The following is a 26,165-nucleotide window of genomic DNA, read 5'->3' as shown; positions in this document are numbered from 1 at the left end:
TATTGTTTTTTTTCTTTTGCTCTAGCATTATTGAGGTCTTGTTTTATGCTTCCTACTATTGTAATACATGCAAATATCCATCCATCCATCCATCCATTACCCAACCCGCTATATCCTAACTACAGGGTCACGGGGGTCTGCTGGAGCCAATCCCAGCCAACACAGGGTGCAAGGCAGGAAACAAACCCCGGGCAGGGTGCCAGCCCTCTGCAGGGCGCACACACACACACACCAAGCACACACTAGGGACAATTTAGGATCACCAATGCACCTAACCTGCATGTCTTTAGACTGTGGGAGGAAACCGGAGTACCCTGAGGAAACCCATACAGACACGGGGAGAACATGCAAACTCCACGCAGGGAGGACCCAGGAAGTGCACCCGGGTCTCCTAACTGTGAGGCAGCAGCGCTAGCCACTGCGCCACTGAGCCGCTCCTACATGCAAATATGATTCTAAAAATGTGTAATTATTTGTTGTTAAGATTATGATTTTCCTGAGGACAAACATATGTATAATAATGTCATGTGTGATTTAATTACTTGGTCTTTTAAAGCTATGGAGTGGTGGCTCTCAGGCTAAGGATCTGCACTGGTATCTGGAAGGATGGTTCAAATACTGTTACTGCTAGAAGAGATTCTACTCCATTGGGCCCTCGAGCTACATGTAGTGGTACTCCATGAGTGATTGAAATCTCCTGTAGTTTTAGCCTTGCACACAACATGGGGTTATATGATTCTATTTAACGATGTCAGAGTAAGATAGTTCATAAAATGAATTGATGGATATGTCTATGTGATAAACTTTAATGGAAATATACCAAAATAAAATTGGTTCCATTACTGAACCATAAGGAAAACTTTATGTAACATAAAAGGTAATGATGGAATATTGTCACATATTGAAAAAGATTAGGTAAGGAGTAAGTAAATCTCTTTGAAATAGTCCTGAACAGTACAGCTGTATTTTGAAGCTTTTGTTAGAATTATATGGCTTTTGTATCCAAGGCTGTGTTTCACACAACATGCATAGTCATTGTAGTTAGTGTAAAGAGATTCTTTGCACAGGGTTGGCGTTCCTGTAGAAAAGCTGTCCCCCATTGTCCCCAAAACCCAATATCAGGCTTGACCGAGGTGGTCTTTTTTTCTCTTCAGGAGGCAAGTTCCACTTGTGCTCAGAGGATGTACATGTAAAACTTTTCTGTCCTGTTATTGGAACAAAAGCTTACTAAACTTTCTCGTAAATACTGCGGTTTTGAAGGATATTTTTGGCGACTTTAAACAGTATATGTCTGAAATCTGTAAAAATATTAAAGGTATATATATTTGATTAATTTAATAAAGATCTCATAGTTATTACTCTGCCCTGGGTTATATAAACAGCCAGTTTTATTCATTCTCTTAAATTCTCTCAAATTTTAATTTCGTATTCGTTAAGTGGTTCGTCAGATCTATTTTAAACAAGGTTTTTAAAGGTTATATATGCTAACAATATGAGCTATGTCTATGGGAATCTATATATAATAGCTGATGACAAGCTTCTTGCCAAGTTTTAGACGTGTGTGAATTTTCTGCAAGATCACAGAAAGGAACATTAGCATTTACATGCACATTGTACGAATTAAATTGTAGCAAGGCAGAAAAGACTAAGTTTTGCTCACTAAAGTACGTTACCTCTGTCTCTTATTTTGCATTCAGGTTTTCTCTGCAAGCTTCTTTAACTTCCTTGCAATACTGGAGGGCTCATGCGCCTAACCTGTTGTGTTGTGCAGCTATCTCGTAGTTGCTGCGAGAGTGAGGGTTGCCGGGAATTGTAGTTTGGAGACCTCGCAAACTGCCTACTCACACTGAAACATGAAACTACAAAACCTGAGTTACGAGTACACTCGTTGTCGGGCTGTGGCTGCAGCAGTGTTTATTACGCTCCATTATGGGGAGTATAGACCATTCTCTGTTAGTGTGTCCAGTGCTTTTTTGTTGAAGCAGATGGTGAGTATATTATTATGAATTTTGGCCGGGTAACGCGGGACTTCTCATGGAAACGGAAATTTTGTTTAAAAACAGATCAACTAAGTTTGTCCTCAATGATGGGACATACCGCTTTGTTTGTGAACGGTAAACGAATTACACTCTTCAACTATTTTAATTTTCTGCGCTTCTCCCATGGTCTTTATAGTTTACAATCGCCTCGTTAAAACCAGTAGTATGAAATAATATGATGATAAAATAAACCGTTTCGCTGGTTCTGATTTCAGTTTGGTATGTGCCGTTTGGCTAACAGGCATCTGGAAATCCATGTTGCACTCATTGAGAGAGTTTAGTTTGGTCTCGCCACAACTGTCTTGCTGGTTTTTGTTAATACGATCTTTATTAAAAACAAAGAAATAACTCGTTGGTATATATTACCACGTTATTTTGACCCAAGGCCGCTTTATGTACATGATAGATACTGGGCTTGGGCTGATTTTGTGAAAGACGATAGTGTCATTCCATTATACAATTTCTCCTATTATGATTTTCGAAACTGCGGCAAGCGTGCAACGCGTCCTTTATAAATTAGTTCAAAATTAAAAAAAGACTGCGATCAAATTCACGGTGGCTTTGAAATTCGAATGTGCTAAGAGGCTCCTCTTGGGGTCTTTTCTGCCCACTGCTATCCTATCAGACAATTCTTCCTCCCGGGGCACTCGTTAGGTAAGTTTTGAACTATCTACAAAATATTTATGCGTTTATTTATTTCGGTCGATTGATAAATTGACTGTATTATTTGTCCTGTGAATACGTATCCTTGTTTTTTATTGTTCTGTTGCTGTATGCATCTAAATTTCCCATGGGATTAATAAAATGTATCAATTCTAATCTAATGTAAACCCACCTTTTTCTATGTGAGCGAGATACAGACTTAGTTTTTAAGTTGGAACAAAGTGGACATTTTATATAGTGGGTGTAACAGAAAAAAAGTTATTGTAGAGATTGGCTCAAGCCTAAAACCCCTTTTGTATTATTAAAAATGGGTAAGTGAATATATTATCCTAAAACAATGTATTTCCAAAAAGGCGATTTTAATTTGACCTTTTTCTTACTGAGTGGTCTTGATTTCTGGCTATACTGGTTTATATGTTTGGAAAACTTGACAGTCACAGGTTACTGGACTTAAAGCCTCTGTGTTTGTTTTATTTTTTTATTTTAATTTTTCATAATGCTGCTGAAATCTTTTTTTTTCCAGTGTTTCATGTTTAAAAGTGATTAGGAACAATAGTGCTATCCCGTGAAATGACCAGCTATGCCCCACTGAGTAAGGTGATAGGAATGTCCCCAAAGAGTATTAGCTTCCGTTGAAAACCCAACAGTCTCCTCTCTCTTTTCCTTTGGTGACGCATATCCCTGGTTTTCCAGCAAGCAAAAAAAAAAATCTGTTTTCATAGCAGTACTGTTTTATTTTTCATTCCCTTTTGACATCTGCTAATTCATTTATTATTTTCTTCAACTTAATGTATGCAAAACCATCAGAATCCTCACAATTAATTGCATGTTAAAAAATATACAAAATGATTTTATTTGAGCTAGATAGAATGTTTATGGCAGCATGTCACATAATAATAACATTTAGAAGAAAATTAACATAATTTTTCCGAGTGCTTCGATTGCAATTGTGTAAATTGTAATCTTTGGAAAAATTGAGTTTTATTTTTACACCTCTTGTCCGTTTATACATATAGTAAATTGAAGACAATCTAATCTGTTTATCCATGTGGCCGTTTGAAAGTTGTCATTTGCCTTCTGTATGTTCATTGCTGTCATTTTAAACCTCACTTTTTCCTGTTTACTTTCAGTTATGCCAACACATAACAGCAAGAATCTCAGGCTGTAGTTCCATTAGTAGCCACCACGGCGGGTGAGGTGAAGCCTACTGTCTGCAGGGTCATCATTTATCTACAGAGGAATATGTCTGGGGAAACGTGTCTGGCCCAGTTTCACTCCTCCGGTGCACCCTCATCTCCAGCCATAAACAACAAGCCAAGGACCTGCAGTTACAGTGGAAGTAGCATTGGAAGACTTGGCAACAAGTATGTTCGTCTAAATGTTGGGGGCTCACTATACTTCGCTACTGTGCAGGTGTTGACCCGACAGGATACCATGTTGAAAGCCATGTTCAGCGGACGAATGGAAGTTTTGACTGATAAAGAAGGTGTGTACAACTTTAGATGCTTTGAACTTTTCAGTATTTGTCTGAAGATCAATTTAGAACATCTACCATAAGGTATCTTTAAATGCTAGTTTAAGTAAATAAGGAGCCAACTGATCAGGGAAACTGAACATTATTGCTGTTCTTATTGTCTCACAATGAGCTCTCTGGCTGAAACCATCTTAAAGCTGTTCTGTTACTTTTTGCCAGGCTACATGAGCAACAGCAGATGAAAATCTCAGTAAGAAGTATTTTAGTTAAACCAAGATATCCTTGCATGTGATTTAGAGTTTTTTTTTTATTTTTTCTTCTATTAAGTTTTGTTTTACTATACTTTTTGCAGGCTGGGTCCTAATTGATCGATGTGGAAAACATTTTGGAACTATTTTAAATTACCTGCGGGATGCTTCTATTGTACTGCCAAACAGCCGTCAGGAAATTCAAGAGCTAATGGCGGAGGCCAAGTATTATCTCATCCAGGGTTTAGTTGACATCTGTCAAACAGCTTTGCAGGTACTTTAAATACTTGTTTTCTAAATTTAACCTATAAAGCAAGCTTGACTATTTATCATTTAATATTTTTCAGACCTCCTAAAATTTATGAAGAGAATATTAAAGAATTTAATTAATTATAGTTTGCATTTATAGGCAAGCCTGAGTCTAAATTTCTAATTTTATGCCCTTTATATGGTAAATCTAATGTTGCATATATTGAAATACAAACTCTGTTGGAAAGTATAGTTGGAACGTTGACGAAATTTCGTTAAACTTCAAATACAGTACTTATTACAAGACATACTTGTGAATTTCCCCTTGGAATTAATAAAGTATCTATCTATCTATCTATCTATCTACTTTGATGATTATAATATTCTTTCTAAGTTTGAATGAACATTATTTACTTTAGTCAAATTCAAACTATTTTAAAACCTCATGATTGGGTGACGTTTTACGGATTGCTTCAAGCTATGAACAAGTTGTCCAGAGAGCTTTCTCAGAGTTTTGAATCTCTAGTTTAAGGTGAAGTGGCAAAAAGTTTCCATTAGGAAGTTTTCTAAATAATCAAGGGTAACTCGGTTTAATGTTTTTCAAGAATGCTTGAATTTCCTTTTTCCATATATAGCCATTGATGCTTGAGCCACTTTCTCTTCTAACAATAGTATTTTACTTTTATTTTCTTAACTTTTAAGAACATGAGAAGTTTGACAGATGAGAGGATATCATTCAGTCCATCAACCTCATTTAGTAACTAATAGCTAAGTTGTCTTAATTCAGATTGCTTTTAAAAGTCATCAGGGTTTCTGCTTTAGCCATGTAATTGTTAGTTTTTTCCAGAATCTCAGAGTTGCTGTGATAAAAATTTGGGCGTCAGTCTTAAACATATTCCTCTTAAGTTCCACTGGTGTCCTTGAGTATGTCATTTTGCTAGATCATCTTTATCGTGGTGAGAATTTTGAAGACCCCACACAGCCTACTCTTCTGTTAAAGACTAATCTAATTTATTAGTCTGTACTTAAAATTCTCTCCTTGGCATAGCTTCTAATGCTGATGTCTTTGTTGTAGTGTGATGCCTAGAACTGCACACAGTCACTGGTATGTTATGTAAGGTATTATCTTTATCAGGCTGTTCTGTGTTTATCTTTGGTGGGGATTCCTGTGTTACAGAGAAAATAAAAGAGAGCATCTGCATTGTGCCCTGTTTTAAATAGTAGTAGAGATAAAGGATATGGTTGCAGACACTCGCCTGCTCAGTGTTATATAGCAGCAGAACAGATCACACTAGCTAACTGGCCGCTTGCTCATCAAAAAGGACTCCTCCAGGGCTTCTTTCAGCTCAGTGTTAAAGTGGGTACTGCACACTCCAGAGCTGTATGAGTGCAGCAGTACTGAGGATATTTAGAAGTTAAATGTTTGAGAGATTTGATTAGACAAGGATTGGTATGTAGGCTATTTACTAGCTTCTTTATGCAAACCAAGTGTAAAATGACCATGATGGATTACAAAATGAATGTAACCATTCCCCAGCAAAAAATGTAAAATGCATAATGCATTTTAATATCTCAGAACAGATGGTGTCTGTAACAATCAATAGGGTTACTGTTCCAGAAGCCAAATATAATGTGCTGCATGAAATGTTAGCTGATGTATAAAACAAAGCTAGGCTAAAAATGTAAGACTCTTTAGGCTTCTAGAGGGAGTAGAGTATGGAAATCTCAGTAAATTCTTCACTACAGTTTTGAGAGACAACATTAAGAAAAAAACTGGAAATTGAAAAAACCTCACTTACCTACAGCAGTCTTCATACATTTTTATGAATATTTTATTTGTTCCAAAAGTATGCATTACACCTTCTTCTTAAGTTTGAAAATTATTGAGACAATATATTACTTGGTACCAATCGGGGTTGTTCAAGAAAGAGAGAAAAGCAAGTCTATTTTTTTCGATTTCTTTAAGGGCTGAAAAGAGAACTGTACACAGTAATACAATACAGTACAGTGGAACCTTGGGTCACGAACGTCTTGGAACACGTACAAATCGGGTTACGACCAAAAAGTTTGCCAAATTTTTGCATCTGTTCACGACCACACACTTGGGTGACAAACAAGCCAGTTTCCCTTCTGGTTCGTACGCGCCGATGATTTCCACACATGTTCAGTCTCTCCCTGTACATTGTTCTCGTCAGACGTGCGTGCATTCGCTGTGAACTCTTTGGGCTCTATTTCGTGTGATTTTGCATTAATTCTGCAATTAACCATGACGTCTAAGCAAGTGAAGAATGGTAGTGTTGGTGAGAAGAAAGGTTCGAAGAAAATTGAAATCGAATTAAAGAAAGAAATTATTGAAAAGTAAGAGCATGGCGTTCGTGTTACTGATCTTGCCGCCGAGTACAAGAAGTCAAAATCTACGATTTTGACTATTCTAAAGCAGAAAGAGACCATTAAAGCAGCTGATGTTGCAAAATAAGTTAAAGTGTTAACCAAGCAGAGGCCTGAAGTGCTGGAAGAGGTGGAAAAACTGTTGCTAGTGTGGTTGAACGAGAAGCAACTTGCAGGGGATAGTGTAAACGAGACGATGTTATGCGAGAAAGCCAGGAAGATTCATGGCGATTTGCTGCAAAACTATCCTTCTACGAGTGGCGAAGGTGAGGAATTTAAAGCCAGTAGAGGATGGTTTGAAAAGTTTCGCAAGAGAAGTGGCATTCATAGTGCGGTAAGTCATGGAGAGGCTGCTAGTTCCAACGCTGAAGCTGCAAAAGAATTTGTGAAAAATTTCACAAAATTCGTGGATGACAAAGGCTACATCCTGCAACAAGTGTTCAACTGCGACGAGACCGGATTGTTCTGGAAGAGGATGCCGAAGAGGACCTACATTGCCCCGAAAGAGAAGGCTATGCCCGGCCATAAACCAATGAAGGAGAGGTTAACTGTTTTGCTGTGTGCTATCGCTAGTGGCGATGTAAAAATCAAGCCGCTAGTCGTTTACCAATTTGGGAAATCTCATGCTTTCAAGCAGCACAATGTAAACAAAGCCAGACTGCCCATGATGTGGAGGGCAAACACGAAAGGTTGGATCACAAGGACGTTGTTTTTGGAATGGATGCACAAGACTTTCGCTCCCGCCATGAAGCATTATGGGATATCTTGAAGAGAATAATCTGCCTGAAAAATGCCTTCTTCTGATAGACAATGCACCGGCACACCCTCCAAATTTGGTTGGTGATATGGTAGAGGAGTATGACTTTATTAAGGTTGTGTTCCCCAAACAACACAACTCTTCTTCTGCAGTCCATTGACCAGCAGGTTATCTCAAATTTTAAGAAGCTGTATACCAAAGGACTATTCGCCAGGTGTTTCAATGGCCTTTGACCCTGAAAGAGTGCTGGAAGAACCATTTTAATATCGTTCATTGCATCAACCCCATCGATAAAGCCTGGGAAGGCATCAGAGGCAACATTTACTTATATTGACTTTACCCAACTCTATGAGCCAGTCCAAGCCAGGATCCTTAAGGAGATGCTCTGCTGGATACACACCCAAGCCAACAGATTTTAGCAGAGGAGACATGCCTCCATCTTACAGAGTAGTGTCCTTTTATCGGCGTCATCTCTTCCACACTGTTTACTGGCTCCATTTGTGATTTTGTATTAACAAAGGTTAATCAACACTTAAGATTACAATATGTTTAGATCTGTAGCTTTATAGCAATTTGTGCCAGCAAAAAACAGTGATTTCCCAGTTGGCAGGTAGCTTTTCTAGCATTAAAAAAACAGTTCCTGCAATTATACATTTATTGGTCTCTTAGTTATATTCAATTATACCAAAACCATCTTTTCATCGGTTTAAAACACTATATTTTCTCCCATTTCTACCCACTTTATATTTTGTATTTTAGCTACAAATATTGCTTTAAATTTTCATTTTTTTTAATTTTATATTTGATACTTTGTAAAAGATATTAAAATATCTACAGTACATGTGAAATATCTAGGCATTTGTGTATAATAAATAATGTGATGGCAGACCACAATCATACCGTATAAGGAGGTATTTTACAGTCTTGACTTTGACAGTGTTCTCCTGGAACTTGTACTTGTTTTTGCACCACAGTGTGTTTTATGTTGACTTCATTGTAAAGCAGTTTTCTTCTCAGTGGATTCGTTAACTGAGGTAATATAACATGTTCTTAAACTTGCTTAATCAAATTCACGGATGCTTTTGGGCCAGAACCTATCCCAGATGCACTGGTTGCAAGGAATGAAGGAAATGGTGCCAGTCCAATCATGTGTACACCCAAATACTGGAGAAAACTCAGAATCACTAATGAACCTAGATTGTATATCTTTAGAAATGTGGAAGGCAAATCAGGGAGGTGATAGAGTAGAGCCCACACAGACACGGGGAGAATGTGTAACATCATGAATAATATCTGTGCGTGCACATGCTGTTGGCTATACATGAAAACTTGACTGGGATTACAACCCAGTCTCCAAAACCTGTGAGACATCAGCATTAACCCCTGTGCAATCTGTGGTTTATATTATATCACTGCCATGTATTTAGATATATTGCAGAAATTTTACAGAATTTCTTGGTTTAAGATTAATTTGATTAAGAATCTATTATTCCCATTCAATAATCTTTCACTTAGAACTCTTTGTCAGTTTGATTAGTTTTTATTAAGTATCTCACCACAGTTCAAATATTTAGGAATCTCTATTTGGATAAAATTTAAGAACTAGTTTTGGCAGCCTGATGGAAAGTAATAAACAAGGTGTCAATAGATGGTCATCTTTTCACCTTATATTAGCTGGGAAAATTCACCAACATTGGTGTTTATTCACCTATAACTGTGTAGCAAAGCATGAGGGCAACAACATCAACAAGTTTGTTTACAACACTTCAGTGAAAGTTCTTATCTGGAACAGAGATGAGTCTACCTACAGGAGGGAGGTAAAATACCTGACTGTATGGTGCCATAACCACCATGTCTCCTTGAATGTCAACAGACCGCCCATAGGAGGTCAGTGTTGACTTCAGATGGAACAAGAGCAGTCATGCTCCACATTAACAGCACCTCTGTCAAGACAGTTAGCAGCTTTAGGTTTCCGGGTGTCCAGATTGCCAAATGCCTTTTGTTGTCTGTCAGCACTACTTGCATACTCCAAAAAGGCTCTTTTACCTGAGGAGGCTAAAGAGCATTGGGTTGGGAACCAAAACACTGGTAGTTTTCAACCACTTCACTTTGGAAAACATCTCAACCAGATGGTGTGGTTTGGTTACCTGACTTGCCAGGATCAAAAACTCTTCCAAAGGGCTGTCCATACAGCTTCTAAAGTAATTGGAGTAATTGGCGTTCTACTGCTTCATACCATTTACTTAACCAGATCCATCTTCTCTGATGATAGCCACTCAGCTCCTCTCCTGATTTCATTTTTGCCTTCTGGAAAGCGCTACTGGAGCCTCGCTTCTTGTTTTACCTGCTTCAGGAACAGCAACTTCCCCCAGGCCATAAGGTCACTGAACTGGCATTGTGCAAACCTGATCTTACCTGCTTCTGTACTGTTTATGTTTAATTATACTGTAGTTACATTTTTTTTATTTACTCTTTATTTGCTGCATTTACTTATCTTCTGCTTTTTTATGTATTTACTGTATTTATTTGTACATCATCATCACCACCACCACAACAGTGGCACAAGAATTTCAATATGTTGTCGCAATATATGTGACTATAAAGATCTCTAACATCAAGAAAATGAATATTGTCAAAATGAAAATCCTTCTAGAGTTTCAAAGTCTTCATCATGGTATCTATGTTAACAAATACTTATTTAAAAAATGTAGACAAAATTGTATCTACAGTATATTCATTTCAAATGCAGCATGGTGGTGGGAGTGGAGTGATTGGGTGTCATGCCATTACCTAACTTCAGTTTTACTATTTAGTTGTAAATAATATACATATTGTGAGATTTTAGGAGGTAAGCATAAAAGGGATGTCCTATTGAACTTTTCTTCTTCATATCCCTTACTCAGTACACCTGCTGGAAGCAATTACAGTCTGTTAAGTTGGAATTGGATGTGTCATCACTTGTTCAGAATATGATACCAGCGTAGAATACTGTATGTGTTAAATCTGAAAATCTACTGTCCATTGTATATGTACATGAAAATTGTTTATTTTAACCATCCTTAACTTACAAAGTATTTAACATGTGAAAGCTGCTTGGAATTGGGACCTTGAGAGACTTCTTTATTGAAATTATGTTTATATCTTGGAACACATTATTATGTCATATTTCAGGGGTGGTAATGGAACCTTTCAATCATGTTTTTAGATAAAAGATATAACTCAACCATTGATAAGATACAGTCTGTATTAGTTTGTGAAAAGCATGATGTAATTGAACCAAAAATCATAAACTGCAAATGCTCTCGGATCAGGTGGACATTTTAGTCTAGGTTTGAATGCAAAGAAAAGTATTCAAATAGATTTAAGGTGAACATTCCTGAGAACAAAAGCCACAAAGCTAATGAGCGCTTGCCAGAAGTTGTTTAAACAGGTTTTGGAAGAGTAAGAATGCATGTATCAGAAGATCCCGACTGTCTGATTGGGTATTATATTTTGGAAAATATAGAAAAGTTTTCTGGAGTGTTGGAACATGCATTTTTACATGTCAGTGCTGGCTTTTTTTTGGAAATGATTAGGTAACCTGGCAGAAGACAGTGAAGTCAAACCAACAGTGTGGTAATGACATAACTTTAATTATATAAAAAAAAGTGTAGGTATGCACGAGGAAGTGATTAAAAAAAGAGAATTCAACAGACTTTGGTGGAGTAATGATTATAGTTTGATTTCTCTGTTAATCCTGCCTTGTGCCCTGTGTTGGCTGGGATTGGCTCCAGCAGACCCCCGTGACCCGGTGTTCGGATTCAGCGGGTTGGAAAATGGATGGATGGATGAAATTATTTTGTTTGCTTTAAAATGCATGCATGTTTTTCTTCCTTCATCCTGCATGGTCTGTCCTGGAAAACATGAATAACTAGAAGGCTGCAAACATTTATTTGTCAGTCAGTCATTATCCAACCCACTATATTCTAACACAGGGTCACAGGGGTCTGCTGGAGTCAATCCCAGCCAGCAAAGGGTGCAAGGCAGGAACAAATCCCGGGCAGGGCACCAGCTCACCGCAGGGCACACACACACACACACACACCAAGCACACACTAGGGACAATTTTGGATCACCAATGCACCACACCTGCATGTCTTTGGTGGACTGTGGGAGGAAACCCACGCAGACACAGGGAGAAAATGCAAACTCCATGCAGGGAGGACATGGGAAACAAACCCAGGTCTCTTTGCTGCCCATCATTATTTGTCAGCCTCTGGATATTCAATTGTTTTCCTACATTTTATAAATATTTTTATACATTTTTTACCATCCAACCATCACTGTTAAAGGCTAAGGTTGGAGATACTCAGGTGGTTAAATCTATGGTGCCCTGGATAATGAACTATCTGTTGGGCACACCTCAGTTTGTGAGGCTTAAGTACTGTGTCAGTGATGTGGATGTAAGCACACTGGAGCAGGACAAGGAACAGTCCCATCTCCTTTTCTGTTACCCTGTACACTTAAACAAGGTCATGTTGCTTGTGGAAGTTCTTGGGTCATTCTGCACCAATGGAATGTATTTACAAAGGGAATGATATAATGTACAGAAATCAGGTAGTGATCTTTGTTACTTGATGCAAAGACAAATGTCTGCTGCTCAGCCTCAGCAAAACCAAGGAACTGTTTTTTGACTTTTGCTACACCAGAGAGCCTCTAGGCCCAGTCACTATTTAGGGGGTGGAGGTGGTGCACTGCTACAGATACCTGGGCATGAACATCATTGATGGGTGGAACTAGTCTAGTTACACAAAGGAACTATTTATGGAAGGGCATAGCAGACTTGTTTTGTTTCCCCAAACTTCTTTCAAATCATTTAATAATGTCACACCTGAATGTTGCACGGAAATTTTCCAATTCTTAAAATAAGAAAGTGCTTAACTTGGAGACATGTTTTTCCATTATTAATAGTATTTGTGCCCTTTTTTGTTATAATGACTGACGTATAGGCAGATTTAGATGTCCTAGAGCTGTCCTCGGGTTGTATGTTGATCCTTGTTCAATTACAGGTTTAGAACAACTGAATTTAGACGTCAGAATGTCACTGACATGTCGTTGAAATGCACAATGAAACAAGATTTTCTCCACTTCAATGTCAGGTCGCTAAAATGCCAACACCAAAAAAGCTTTCCATGCCAAGTTAATGATTTATAAATTCTGACTTTTGTGTTTTAAAAAAAAAATGGCTTGCAGTTCCTTCCAAATGTATTGGGACAACAAGGCCAATTGATTTATTTTTGCTGTGCACTGAAGACTTTCATCAAAAGATGAATATGAGAAGAGAGATTAGAGTTTTAGCTTTTATTCCCTGGTATTTACATCTAGATATGTTACAAAATGTGCTATGTTCTATATTGTTTATCAAAACATACAGTTTTGTATTGTTCCCAGTATTTTTAACCAGGTTTGTCATACAAGATTGATTTTTTTATTCATTAAGTAGCACTGGATATGTTCTCGCAGTTTAAGCTTTGACTTTCACCTGTGGAGACTGCATTTGTATTTAAGAAAGGTAGACCAAAATGAAGACCAGAGTGCTGTCTATGGGAGAAAAGTCTACCATTCTGAAGTTTAGGAAAGGGAGGAAATCCATCAGAGGTATTTCCAAAACATTGGGCATAGCCAGTACCACAATTTGGAATGTCCTGAAAAAGGATACCACTGGTGTAATGAGCAAAAGGCATCAAACCGGTCGCCCAAAGGAAACAACAACAACTGATGACAGACAAATGGTGAGAGTGGTAAAGAAAAAACCCAAAACAACAGTCTGACATCATGAACAATGTCCAAAGAACAGGAGTGGAAATATCACAGTCCAGTGTTCCCAGGAGACTTGGAGAAGCTAGGCTGGAATTTGCTAAAAAGCACAAGGGATGAGTCACAACAGTTCTGGAACAAAGTTTTACATCCACCTCAACAAAGGACTTCAACAGGACAAAAAATTGAAGATTTTGGACTGGCCCAGTTAATCACCAGACCTTAACCCAATTGAACATACTGTATATTTCACCACCTGAAGAGAAGACTGAAAGAAGAAACCCCATAAAACAGACAACAACTAAAAGATGCTGTCAAAAGGCATAACTAATGAAGAAACAAGAAATCTGGTGGAGTCTATGGGTCATAGGCTTGATGCAGATATTGTGGGCAAGGGATATGCAATCAAGTATTAAGTATTTTTGATTTTAGTTGAAAACATTCTGTTTCAATACTTTTGCTCACTTGAAAAACTGGGTGGTTTGATACAAAATGTTCTATGTTGTTTAACATATCTAGATGTAAATACCAGAGAATAAAAGCTGAAACTCTTCTTTTAATCTTTAATCACAAATGTCTTCAGTGCACAGCAAAAACAAATGCATTGGCCTTGCTGTTCCAATATTTTTGCAAGGGACTGAATGTATGTTTCCGGGAGTAAGCCATTTTTATTCTTGAGGCTCCTGTTGAACATCATCTGTTTCTATTCATGTCATTATTTACTTTTTCAACTCCATTATTGGCTCTAAATCGCTCCATCCTACATTTTTTGGAATGTTTTGCTGTTCATCAATGATGAGAATGGATGTATATCTCTCTTACTATATAAAAAAATCTTGGGATGAGACTAGACTTTTTAGCCTGGGACGAGACAAGACTTTTTCAGAGAGATAATTTCATGTCCCACAGGATGAGACATTGTGCCAAGAGATTTAACCATGCCCGGGGCTGGAAATAAAAGACAAAGAGTAGATGACAAAGTAGAACGTCTTAAAGAGGTTCAAAAATGTTGGTGCGATAAACATGCACATTAGGTTAGAGATTAGTACTTAAGTAATAAAATTCGAAAGTCTCAAAAAAAAAATGATAGTAAAGATTGCATTAGCACAAACAAATGGAAATTATTACTCAGTGAAATAACGGAGCAACAAAAAGAGATGAAAAAGGGATTTAAACTTTATAAGTCGAGACTTGTAGATCTAATTCATGTTGCCATCAGGGAAAAGTAGTGTTTCTTTCCAATGAAGTGGCGTATCCGTATTTGTTGTTTTTTGAAAGTGAAATCCACATACATGAACGGCAGAGACGTGAAGTGGCTGGCGCGTAGCACGGGGGGTGGGGGAGGCGGGGGTTGTGGTGAGCAAAACGAACAGGGGGCAAGGCCCCCTAGTTTATGGACTAAACTAAACATCAAATGTCTTGTCTTTGTAGTGTTTGTGGTGGATTACAAGTTAAAGTGAATTTTGAAATTCCTGCTTTGCGTGCTGTCTGACCTTTTTTTTCTGAGTTGGGGTTGTATCTACCTGAATCAGACTTGAACTTTGTTGTATAAGATGCTGTCTCTGTTACTTTTTATAGATAAAGTATTCCGCTGCAGAGAAGTGTCATATTTATCCCTGAAATTATGATTCACCCTTTGTATGAGGAAGTTAGACAATGTATGCATGGCATGTTTGTTCAGCGACTCAGTTAATTGATATGAAAGAGCATTTCATATTTTTTATTTACTTCATCCACGAGTCATTTAGTACATTTTTGTTTATGAAATAGTTCTGTAACAATGAGTTGTATTCAAAAGTAATACTGATAACAGCATGCAATTACATCTTTATATATAATACGCTACTGTGGCTGTTCGTTTGTCTGTCTAGGATTTTAAATCACCTGTAACTCGCAAACTGTTTGACCTATTGACCTGAAATTTGGTACACATATACTATGTGGTGTCTACTTTCCGCTTTCTGGGTGATGACTGATCTCCAAGGTTATTCCTCTTTTTATTTTTATTTTATTTTATTGTAGAATCAACTCTCAGCAGCGGCCAGCAGGGCGGCCGTGCTGCGCATGTGTACAGGTGCTGTTCTCATCCCTACCACCTTTACTGTCTCTTCCCCTACCTCTTCATATCTTAAATCATTCTTGAGGAAGAGTGAAGACTTAAGTGTTAACTTAAGTGAAAAATTAAAGAAAACGTACTAAGTAATTGAAATACAAACACTGACTTAATTAGTTTTAACCTGAAAAGATGCCAACAGAAGAAGAGAAGAAGAGGGTCGCTAGGGTGGAGAAAAGAAGAGCTGCTCAGGAAGCAACAAGCGCATCAACCTCTGAGCAAACGAATGCTAAACATGCAGAGAAAGAGTAGGAAAACTATGAATGCTCAAGTCAAGTGTATTCACAGTACGTTATCGCGCAGTGCGCCGTTACTGGTATGTTAATAATACACTACATTAAATATTTGCTTTTTAACAACATTTTACACTGGAGTTAAAAACCAGAGCACAAATAATCTTGTGGTGACTCAATAGCTTTTAAACACAACAGATTGCAATTCAAATGATGTAAAAATGGCATTTATTAATGTTTGTTAGTATTGGAGGCTTTGTGATTAACTGTGGTTCAATTTTGTTAAGCATAACATTTTTGAAAGTATACCCAATAAGACTAGTATCCAATACTGTAATTAGAAATTGAAAAATATATATATTAATAGACCCTCTGTAGTTCGCATACCAGGAGAAGGTGGGAGCGGAGGATGCCATCATCTATATGTTACACTGATCCCTCTCCCACATGGACAGAGGCAGTGGTGCTGTAAGAATTATGTTTCTGGACGTCTCTAGCACCTACAACACCATCCAACCTCTGCTCCTTAGGAACAAGCTGACAGAGATGGGAGTAGATTCATACTTGGTGGAGAGTCATGGACTCTCTTATAGACAGACCTCAGTATGTGTGTCTCAGGAACTGCAGTTCTGACATTGTGGTCAGCAACACAGGAGCGCCGCAGAGGACTGTACTTTCTCTGGTCCTCTTCAGCCTATATACATCGTACTTCCAATACAACTTGGAGTCCTGCCACGTGCAAAAGTTCGCTGACAACACTGCTATCGTGGGCAGGAGGAGGAGTATAGGAACCTAATCAAGGACTTTGTTAAATTGTGCGACTCAAACCACCTACAACTGAACACCAGCAAAACCAAGGAGCTGGTGGTGGACTTTAGGAGGACCAGTCCACTCATGAACCCTGTGATCATCAGAGGTGACTCTGTGCAGAGGGTGCAGACTTATAAATACCTGGGAGTGCAGCTGGATGATAAACTGGACTGGACTCCCAATACTGATGGCTCTGTGCAAGAGAGGACAGAGCTGACTATACTTCCTTACAAGACTGGCATCCTTCAACATCTGCAATAAGATGCTGCAGATGTTCTATCAGACGGTTGTGGCGGGAGCCCTCTTCTACGCGGTGGTGTGCTGGGGAGACAGCATAAAGAAGAGTGACGCCTCACACCTGGACAAACTGGTGAAGAAGGCAGGCTCTATTGTAGGCACGGAGCTGGACAATTTGACATCTTTGGCAGAGCGACGGGCACTGACCAGGCTCCAGTCAATCATGAAGAATCCACTGCATCCACTAAACAGTATCATCTCCAGACAGAGGAGCAGCTTCAGCGACAGACTGCTGTGATTGTCCTGCTCCACTGACAGACTGAGGAGATCGTTCCTCCCCCACACTATGTGACTCTTCAATTCCTCCCGGTGAGGGGGGGTTAAACGTTAACATTATATAAAGTTATTGTCTGTTATACCTGCATTTTTATCATTCTTTAATATTGGTTTTTATTAGTATGATGCTGCTGGAGTATGTGAATTTCCCCTTCAGATTAATAAAGTATCTATCAATCTAATACAGGATGACCAATATTAGCATAAAATCAGCATCAGTATTAACCTATGAAATGAGAAAATTAGCTGAAACAAGTTGAATATTTAGCTATTAATATTAGTTAAAACAGTAATTTGTTAAAATTATATAAATAAATAAGAACTTAGAAAGGAACTGATTTATTGTATAATGGGACTGTGAATGATACACAATGTGTATATTTGGAACTGAATGATCATGGGCTGGGCACCAGAGATTGAGAGCTTAAGTCACTTAAGATTCCCAACTCTTGATGTCATTGTCCATTTTTAAATCCATCCTTTATCTATGTCACTTAAGGCAGAGGTGCCTTTCTCATGTTATTAATTAGTTCAAACATCATTTAGCTACAGGTTGGTAATGTCGGTTCTTTATTTATTTTTTTTTCCTTTTTATTAATTTTATTGCAATCCATACAAAGCAATCAAGTTTTACAAAAAGAAAAATTGAGTTAAGAACAGATCGATCCCCACCCTGAGAGAGAGAGCAAGCCAAGCGTAAAATTTAAGGCTTGTAAACATACCTAAATTAATAAATTCTCTGTGCTTTATGAGCTTATTTTAAAATATTACTGATTAGATCCTGCCATGTTTTGAAAAAGTCTGTACAGATCCTCTAACTGAGTATTTGATTTTTCCAATTTCAAATAATATAACACATCGTTTCCCACTGACTTAAAGAGGAGAGTTTGGGTTCTTCCAGTTTATCAGAATAAGTCTGCGTGCCAAGAGTGTAGTGAATGCAATCACAATTTGTTTGTCTTTCTCCACTTTAACCCCCTCTGGAAGAACCCCAAACACAGCTGTTAATGGGTTAGGAGGGATTGTGAGTCCAAGGCTGTCTGAGAGGTAATTAAAAATTTTTGTCCAGAATAATGTTAATTTGGTGCAGGCCCAGAACATGTGACCCAGTGAGGCTGGGACTTGGTTGCAACGTTCGTAGGTTGGATCACACCCTGGAAATAATTTTGGAGAGTTTTAGTCGAGACAGATGTGCTCGATATATAATTTTAAGTTGTATAATTGTATGCTTTGCGCATATGGAGCTCGAGTGAATTCTCTGCATTGCTACTTTACACTCCTTTTCTGATATATTAATTGAGAGATCTTTTCCCAGTGTCCTCTTGGATCTTTAAAAGGGAGGGATTGTAAAATGATTTTATATATTGTAGAGATGGAGTCCTTGAGATTGAGCAATATTTTTTCCAGCATGGATGAGGGTGCAAGATGAGGAAAATCTGGAAGGTTCTGTTTAACAAAGTTCCTGATTTGAAGATAGTGAAAGAAATGTGTAGCTGGAATGTTAAATTTGGAATGTAATTGTTCATAGGATGCAAAGACGTTGTCTATATAAAGATCTCTAAGCAAGTTAATTCCAAATTTTTCCAGATATTAAAACTGCATATGTTTGTGAAGGTTGAAAGAGGTGGTTCTCTTGCAGAGGTGCCACAGATAGAAGCTTCTCCGTCTTAAAATGCTTTCTACATTGGTTCCAGATTCTAAGTGAGTGGAGCACAATTGGGTTATTAGTGTATTGCCGATAACGTGTGTTTATTGGAGCACAGAGCAAGGAATACAAAGAAGTACTGCAGGATTTTACTTCTATTGCGGTCCAAGCCTGTGTATGTTCTTCTATTTGTGTCCAGGTTCTTATCGCCTGTATATTTGCTGCCCAGTAATAAAACTGGAAGTTAGGTAGAGCCATGCCGCCTTCTGCCTTTTGTCTTTGTAGGGTCGCTCTTTTGATGCGTGGATGTTTTGAATTCCAAATAAATGAGGTTATTGTTGAAACTAATTGCTTAAAGAATGATTTATTAATGTATATTGGATGTTTTGAAATAAAAAGGAGCTTAGGAAGAATATTCATCTTAACAGTGTTAATTCTTCCAGCTAGTGTGAGATGAAGGGTTGACCATCTATGAAAGTCTTGTTTAATTTTTTCCATGCAGACGCGAAATTTTGTTGATAAGAGCTTTATGTTTACTTGTGATGTTTACCCTAGGTATTTAAACTGTTCTGCAATGATAAAAGGTAGGGTGTCTAATCTAATATTATATGCTTGAGAATTCACTGGAAAGAGTACACTTTTATTCAGATTAATTCTGAGACCAGAGATCTTTTGAAATTCTGTGAGTGCTGCTAAGACTGCAGGCACAGAATTTTCTGGGTCCGATATATACAGTACCATGTCATCTGCATATAATGAGATTTTCTGTTCCAGTCCTTCTCTGCTAATCCCCTTTATCTGATCAGTATTTCGACAATGTATTGCCAGTGGTTCAATGGCAATGCAAACAGCAGTGGTGACAAGGGCATCCTTGTCTAGTGCCACGCTCTAGTCTAAAGTAGTCTGAGCAAATGTTGTTGATGCAAACTGAAGCTTCTGGGTTAGTATACAGTAATTTAATCCATGCACAAATGTTCGGGCCAAACCCAAACTTCTCCAATGTAGTAAAAAGGTATTTCCATTCAATCATGTCGAATGCTTTTTCTGCATCCAATGATAATAATATTTCTGGGGTGTTTGATTTAGTTGGTGAGTATATTACATTAAACAGGCGTCGAAGATTTGAAGATAAGTGTCGGCCCCTAATAAATCCAGTTTGGTCTTGTGATATTACGAGGGAGCACTTTCTCCATCCTTCTAGCTATGATTTTAGAGAGTATTTTAACGTCGTTATTCAGAAGTGAAATTGGTCTGTATGATGCACATTGTAATAAGTCCTTATTTTGTTTTGGAAAACAGTGATTAGTGCTTGCTTAAAGGTTTGTGGAAGAGATTGGTTATCTCTGGCTTCTGTAAATGTTGCTAATAGGAGGGAGCTAGCTGAGCGGAGAATTTCTTGTAAAACTCTGCAGGGTAGCCATCAGGGCCTGCTGCTTTCCACCTTGGAGTGACTTTATAGCATCTAGTAATTCTGATAATGCCAGAGGTTTATCAAGTTCCTCCACACTAAAAGCGTCTATTTGTGGTATCTGTAATGTATCCAGAAATGCATTAGATTGTGTATTGTCTTCTTTAAACTCAGTAGTATATAGGGATTTATAGTAGTCTCTGAAAGTGTGCATTATATTTTTGTGTTTGACGATTTTATCTCCGTTCGTGTTAGTGATTACCGAGATTGCGCTATGCGCACTTCTTGCTTGTGAATTTGTTGAGCTTATTAGCTTCTCTCCATGTTCATATAATGATGTCTGGATTTGTAAATTAGTTGTTCAGTTTCTTTAGTTGTCAAGAGGTTTAATTCTGAATGTAGAGCCTGCCTCCTCCTATGTAGAGTCTCGCTTGGTAGTCTGGCATGTTCTTCATCTATTTTAGTAATTTCGCTTTTATCTCTGCTACTTTCTTGGCTTCGGATTTATTTCTGTGGGAAAGATATGAGATAATCTGTCCTCTTAAGAAGGCCTTAAGAGTTTCCCAGAGTATTCCTGCAGAGATCTCGGGGATGTATTTGTCTCTAGAAAGAATTTGATTTGTTTGGATATAAATTCAGTACAATTCTCTCAGCTAATAGAAGCGGTTGAGCGCCATCTGCGGGTGAGTGTATGGGGCTTAGTAATTTCAGCTCCAAGATCATAGGTGCATGGTCCGAAATAACAAAAGCATCAAGATTTAATCTTAGGCAAGAAGTTATTGTCTATAAAGAAGTAATCAGTCCTTGAGTAGCAATGATGTACTGGTGAGTAGAAAGAATATGTTTTTGAATTTGGGTTTAAAAACCTCCAGGGATCTGATAAGTTGTGATCAGTTATAAACTTTGTAATTATCTTTGCAGTGTTAGATGCCGTTCCCCCTGTGGAGGAAGTCCTATCTAAAAGTGGATTTAGAACACAATTAAAGTCCCCAGCCATTATAACTTTATGAGTGTTCAGATTGGGAATGGATGCAAATAAATTTTGTATAAATTCCTTATCATCAACATTAGGTGCATAAACATTTATCAAAATCATTTTACAGTTAGATAAGTCTCCCATGACCATTACATATCTCCCTTCAGGATCCAATACTACATCTGATGCTACAAATGGTACTGTTCTATGTATGAGAATTCCCACCCCTCTAGTTTTCTTTGTAAAACTAGAATGGAACATTTGGCCAGTCCAGTCTTTTTGCAGCCGGAACTGATCCTTGCTTAGTAAGTGGGTCTCCTGTAAAAATACTATTTTAGCATTTAGACCTGTTAGGTGAGAAGTACTTTCTTTCTCTTTAATTCGTGATTCAGGCCTTTAACATTCCAGCTTACGAAGTTAACTGTCCCATCATGGAGACACTGATTCTGAGTTTTTGATGTCATTTTATAGTCTTAACTGGAAGTGAGACAGTTTTGGTCTTAATTTCCTATTTCCCCTAGAGTTGTTGCCATGCAGCTTTTATTACGTTGGTAGTTATAATTATAAAGATTAAGAGGATAGATTAGGTATAGATAAAGCCTGCTCTCTTTCTCTCTCTCCTCCCATTTTGCCTCCCCAAGTGAGGCTAAGGCCCACTTCACACACATACCCAGAGACAGAGCATGTCCAAAGCAAAACAAGCCCCCATGCAGCGGCGTTTTAGGGTTAAAAGATAGAGATATCTATTACCAATATAGTCTTAAAAAAAAAAAAGAATTTTGCACTTAAAATATATATATAGTCTTCAGCAATTTTAGTGCATTAAGATGATACACCCAGATAATAAACCCGGGATGGTGTTAAAATGTGTCCAGAATAAGCATAACAACAACTAGTGCAGTAATAGCAATAACAATAAACCAAGGGTATGATATTGAACAGTCTTGTTTAGGGTAGAGATGAAATAATAAGTATTATGTATCAAAATAGTCCCGGGATCAGCTTTCTTAATTCCTTTTCTGCTTCTTCCTTGCTAGCAAAGACATAGAAATGACCCTGCCATTCCACTTTCAGTTTTGCCGGATACAAGAGGCTGTATTTGACGCTGGCTTGCTGTAACCGCTGTTTAATGTTGTAGAAGGCTGCGTGTTTAGTAGCTGTTGCTGGAGAGAAGTCAGGGAAGATATGAATGTGGTTATTTTCATATATAATATCTTCCTTGTTTCTAAGGAGTGCCATCACCTCTAGCTTAAATGATGATCTTTCAAAATGAATTATAAAAGATCTGGGTCTGGGTCCAACTGTGGTAAGCCGCTGCTATCTCAGATTCTGCTTTAAAGTCGTCCCTGATTATTTTAAAAAAAAAAGTTCAGCTGCGAATTTCACAGGGTTTGAACTTTCTCGATTCTCAGGCAGACCTTCAATTCTGGCATTATACCTTCTGCTTCCATGTTCCAAAGCAGCCAGTCTGTCTCCGAGTTTTTTGCATTTGGAGCTGACATTTACTGCTTTTTCCTTGGCACTGGCAGCTAAATTCTCTGCAATTTCAATCCGAGTTGTGAATGTCTCCTTGAGATCCTCCAATTGATCAGTAAGCGTGCTCAGTTTTACCGAGTTTTCCTGAATGCACTCTTCAATTTTACCCAGCACCTGTCGCAGCTCAAGTTGCATCTCTTGTTGCAGCCTTTCATTTGCCTGTTGCAATTCCAGCTGCTGTGTTTTGTTTGCCTGTTGGAATTCCTGTTGCAGCCATTCATTTGCCTGTTTCAACTCCTGTCTCACCTCCTGTCTCATTTTTTCATTTGCCTTTATCTTTGCTTTCTCATTAGCCATCTCGCTTTTCTTTATATCTTACATGAGCTCAGCGAGCATCACCTGCAGTTTAGACAATTCAATTGTGCTTTCTTGTACCGTAGATGAAGCAGCAGACTCTACTGTACTGTACTGTCAAGGCCTTTTCCAGTTTCAGGTGATCTTCTCCGATAGGCGAGCTTTAGAGATCTGCACTCACGATCGTACCTTCGCTCCCCTTTTCGCTGTCAGCCGGCGACAATGTAGTGGACTGTGGTCCAGAGGAGTCTGTACTTTCGCCCATCTGATCCAGATCTGTCTCTGAAAGGCCGTATCTTAAACTAGGGCTTGCTGATCTTAGCTTGGGTGTAGCTTTAGTTTTCGATTCTTTCGGACCCCCCTTCTTGTTGGCCATGTTTATATGTGCTTACATATACTGTAGCAGTCCCTCTCGGGTTGAATAAATACAGGATATCTCAGGATAATAAGCAAATAATATGAAAAATAACACCGCTGCTAGCGGAGCTCCACTTCAGACATCCATCTCTCGCATCGGACGAGACCAAATCCCAGGTTCTTTATAATAGTCTGCTGATCATATTGTTCTATCAATTCATTCTTGTATATGCTTACATAATTGCTTTTCCCTTCCATTAAATTCCATAGAAGTGACTTTTTTATACCCTGACTTTTTTTTGTACCCTGTTAGTCAACTTGCCAAAAGCAGCTGGAGAAGGGTGCTGCTGTGTGAGCTGTTTTCGCCCACATCCTATCCAGCATCTGACTCGCTTGCATTGGGCATCCAACTGATTGTTAGACAAGTAAAAGAGGAAAATGTCTAAATTCAAATAGCTGCTCTCAAAAGTAAAATTAAAACAGTACATTAATTCATTGTTGAAGTAGCGCAGAATGTTTCTCTGTTTTAAGATGTATGAGTTTGCAAACTCACCAATATTTTTTAATGGGAGGTTTTTTAATTTTAAAACTTTGTACAGTGAAATCTGTTCATTATATCTGAATGAACATTGAACTGTCTTGACAAATTTCTTTGAGGAGTAAGTGTCACATCTTAACAAAATTGGTCCACAGTGGGCACAGAGTGGGCAGAGTAGTTTTATGCTGAGAGACAGAAAGACAGACAGAGGCTTTCACAATAGGTGCTTTGTGCATTATATGCGAAAGTACCTAAAAGTGTTCTGTGATATGTAACTGTATTATATTAGTATAAATATGAAATATATAAACACATTTTGACTAACTTCAACCAGCCTTCCCAAAAATGTGATTACAGTGACAACACTTATTGTTATATTTTTTTTTTTTATCACAGTTCTCAATATTAAAACCCAAATATAGAGTCACAGCCTTTTTTGTGATCACTTGAAAGTTTTAATAACGTAGCCTTTCTAAGAGGAAATGCATCAGTTGATATCCTTATTTACTGTCATTTATATATTGATTTATTTTTCTCTATTTTACTGTATCAAGTCGCTTAACCTCCAAGCTCTTAGTGTGTGACAGTTTTTTTTTCATCTCCTCCCAGTGGTGCGACTTGTGTAGTCATTGGTGAAAAGTGGACCCTGACTGGTTGACATGGCAACAGCATTCCATGGTAGTTGGCTCATTGTCAGCTTTAATAAAAAAAAAAATACAATTGGGAGGCGTTCAGAATTTTCTGCTCATATTAGATTTTTCTTGGCCTGAACATTTTCCAAGACTAAGATCATTATTTACTTTATAAATTAGACACAAGCAAAACTGAATGCAATATCTGAATGCAATATTTGCTGTACCAGGGGTAAAAAAAAAACATTTTGCTTCATGCATTTTATTTTTTAAAAGATAAATTTGCCTCTACTAATAATGCGCTTATCTCCAGGACAAACAAAATCTGTGCATAGTGGCAACTAAAATGCTAGTTGATGGCTGCGGTGCTTTAAAGATCAATACAATTACACTCAGTCTATACATAGGAACAATCTAGAATCTCAGTAAAAGGTTTGGGCTTATTCCCCCCTGACCCCCCTCCCTTGCTGCTTGTCTAAACTGCAGTCTTCTGTTTCTAGACATGCATTCCTTAGGCAGTATATTAATGACATAATGGTTGTGGGAGCATGACACAGAGCACAAAGGCCAGTTGAAGTCTAGTATAACTGAATCTTAACCTCTGCTGCTATTGTATTTTGAGCACAATCACTCTTGTCAGTTTCATGCATATGGGAAACCGTTATTAAGGAGTATATCATTTTTATCATATTAGGGAGTATATCATTTTTATTTTTATATTTGACTATGCAAAACAACTTCATGCAAAATCCTGTTGATTGAGCAATTGATCAGTGTGATATGAAAAGGAAATGTGTTTCAATATTTGCTGAAATGCCTATTGCCCACAAAAAACAAACATTACGTAATTAAATGTATACAGTTAACTACATGTTGTATAGATTAAAAATAAATCAAGTACGATTCTGAGAATTTATAATTGCATACATTTAATTTATTACATTTTTGTTAAAAATTAATATTTAATTTTAAATTTTTATTTTAAACCATACACATGTTAATTTAAAAAATAAATATATTAAGAGAGTCTTCTCAGGTTGGACGGTTGTAAGGCAAAGTCAGAGAGGCGAGATTGCATTGGTTTGGACATGTGCAGAGAAGAGATGCTGGGTATAGTGGGAAAAGGATTATAAGGATGGAGCTGCCAGGTAAGAGAAGTACCTAAGAGAAGGTTTATGGATGTGGTGAGGGAGGACATGAAGGTGGTGGGTGTAACAGAGCAAGAAGCAGAGGACAGGAAGATATGGAAAAAAATGATCCGCTGTGGCAGCCCCTAATGGGAGCAGCCGAAAGAAGAAGAGACCAGACAATATATGTCATTATGATATCTGGGGCGATCGGTGATTTGCCTGATCGATCAACCGGCAATCAAAATCAGTCAAGTTTCACTAAAAAGTACTCAATCAGTGATTCACTTTAACAATCTTTTTAGCCCC

The 26,165-nt window shown here is 37.9% G+C and overlaps 1 protein-coding gene across 1 annotated transcript in view; it reads left to right on the top strand.

The window, feature by feature from the left end:
• The first annotated feature begins 1,862 nt into the window (after positions 1–1,862).
• The window catches only part of tnfaip1 (tumor necrosis factor, alpha-induced protein 1 (endothelial)), a 36,388-nt gene continuing 12,085 nt past the window's right edge, over positions 1,863–26,165 (top strand). The window contains exons 1-3 of the mRNA XM_039757097.1: positions 1,863–1,988; positions 3,833–4,188; positions 4,529–4,698. Coding sequence (XP_039613031.1) covers positions 3,945–4,188; positions 4,529–4,698 — 414 coding nt within the window. The 5' untranslated portion in view covers positions 1,863–1,988; positions 3,833–3,944. The remainder of the gene's footprint in view (positions 1,989–3,832; positions 4,189–4,528; positions 4,699–26,165) is intronic.

The sequence above is a fragment of the Polypterus senegalus genome, chromosome 6, assembly GCF_016835505.1.
Source record: "Polypterus senegalus isolate Bchr_013 chromosome 6, ASM1683550v1, whole genome shotgun sequence".
Classification (NCBI taxonomy): Eukaryota; Metazoa; Chordata; class Cladistia; order Polypteriformes; family Polypteridae; genus Polypterus; species Polypterus senegalus.
The sequence above is the reverse complement of the archived record's forward strand: the minus strand, read 5'-3'. Positions and strand labels throughout refer to the sequence as shown.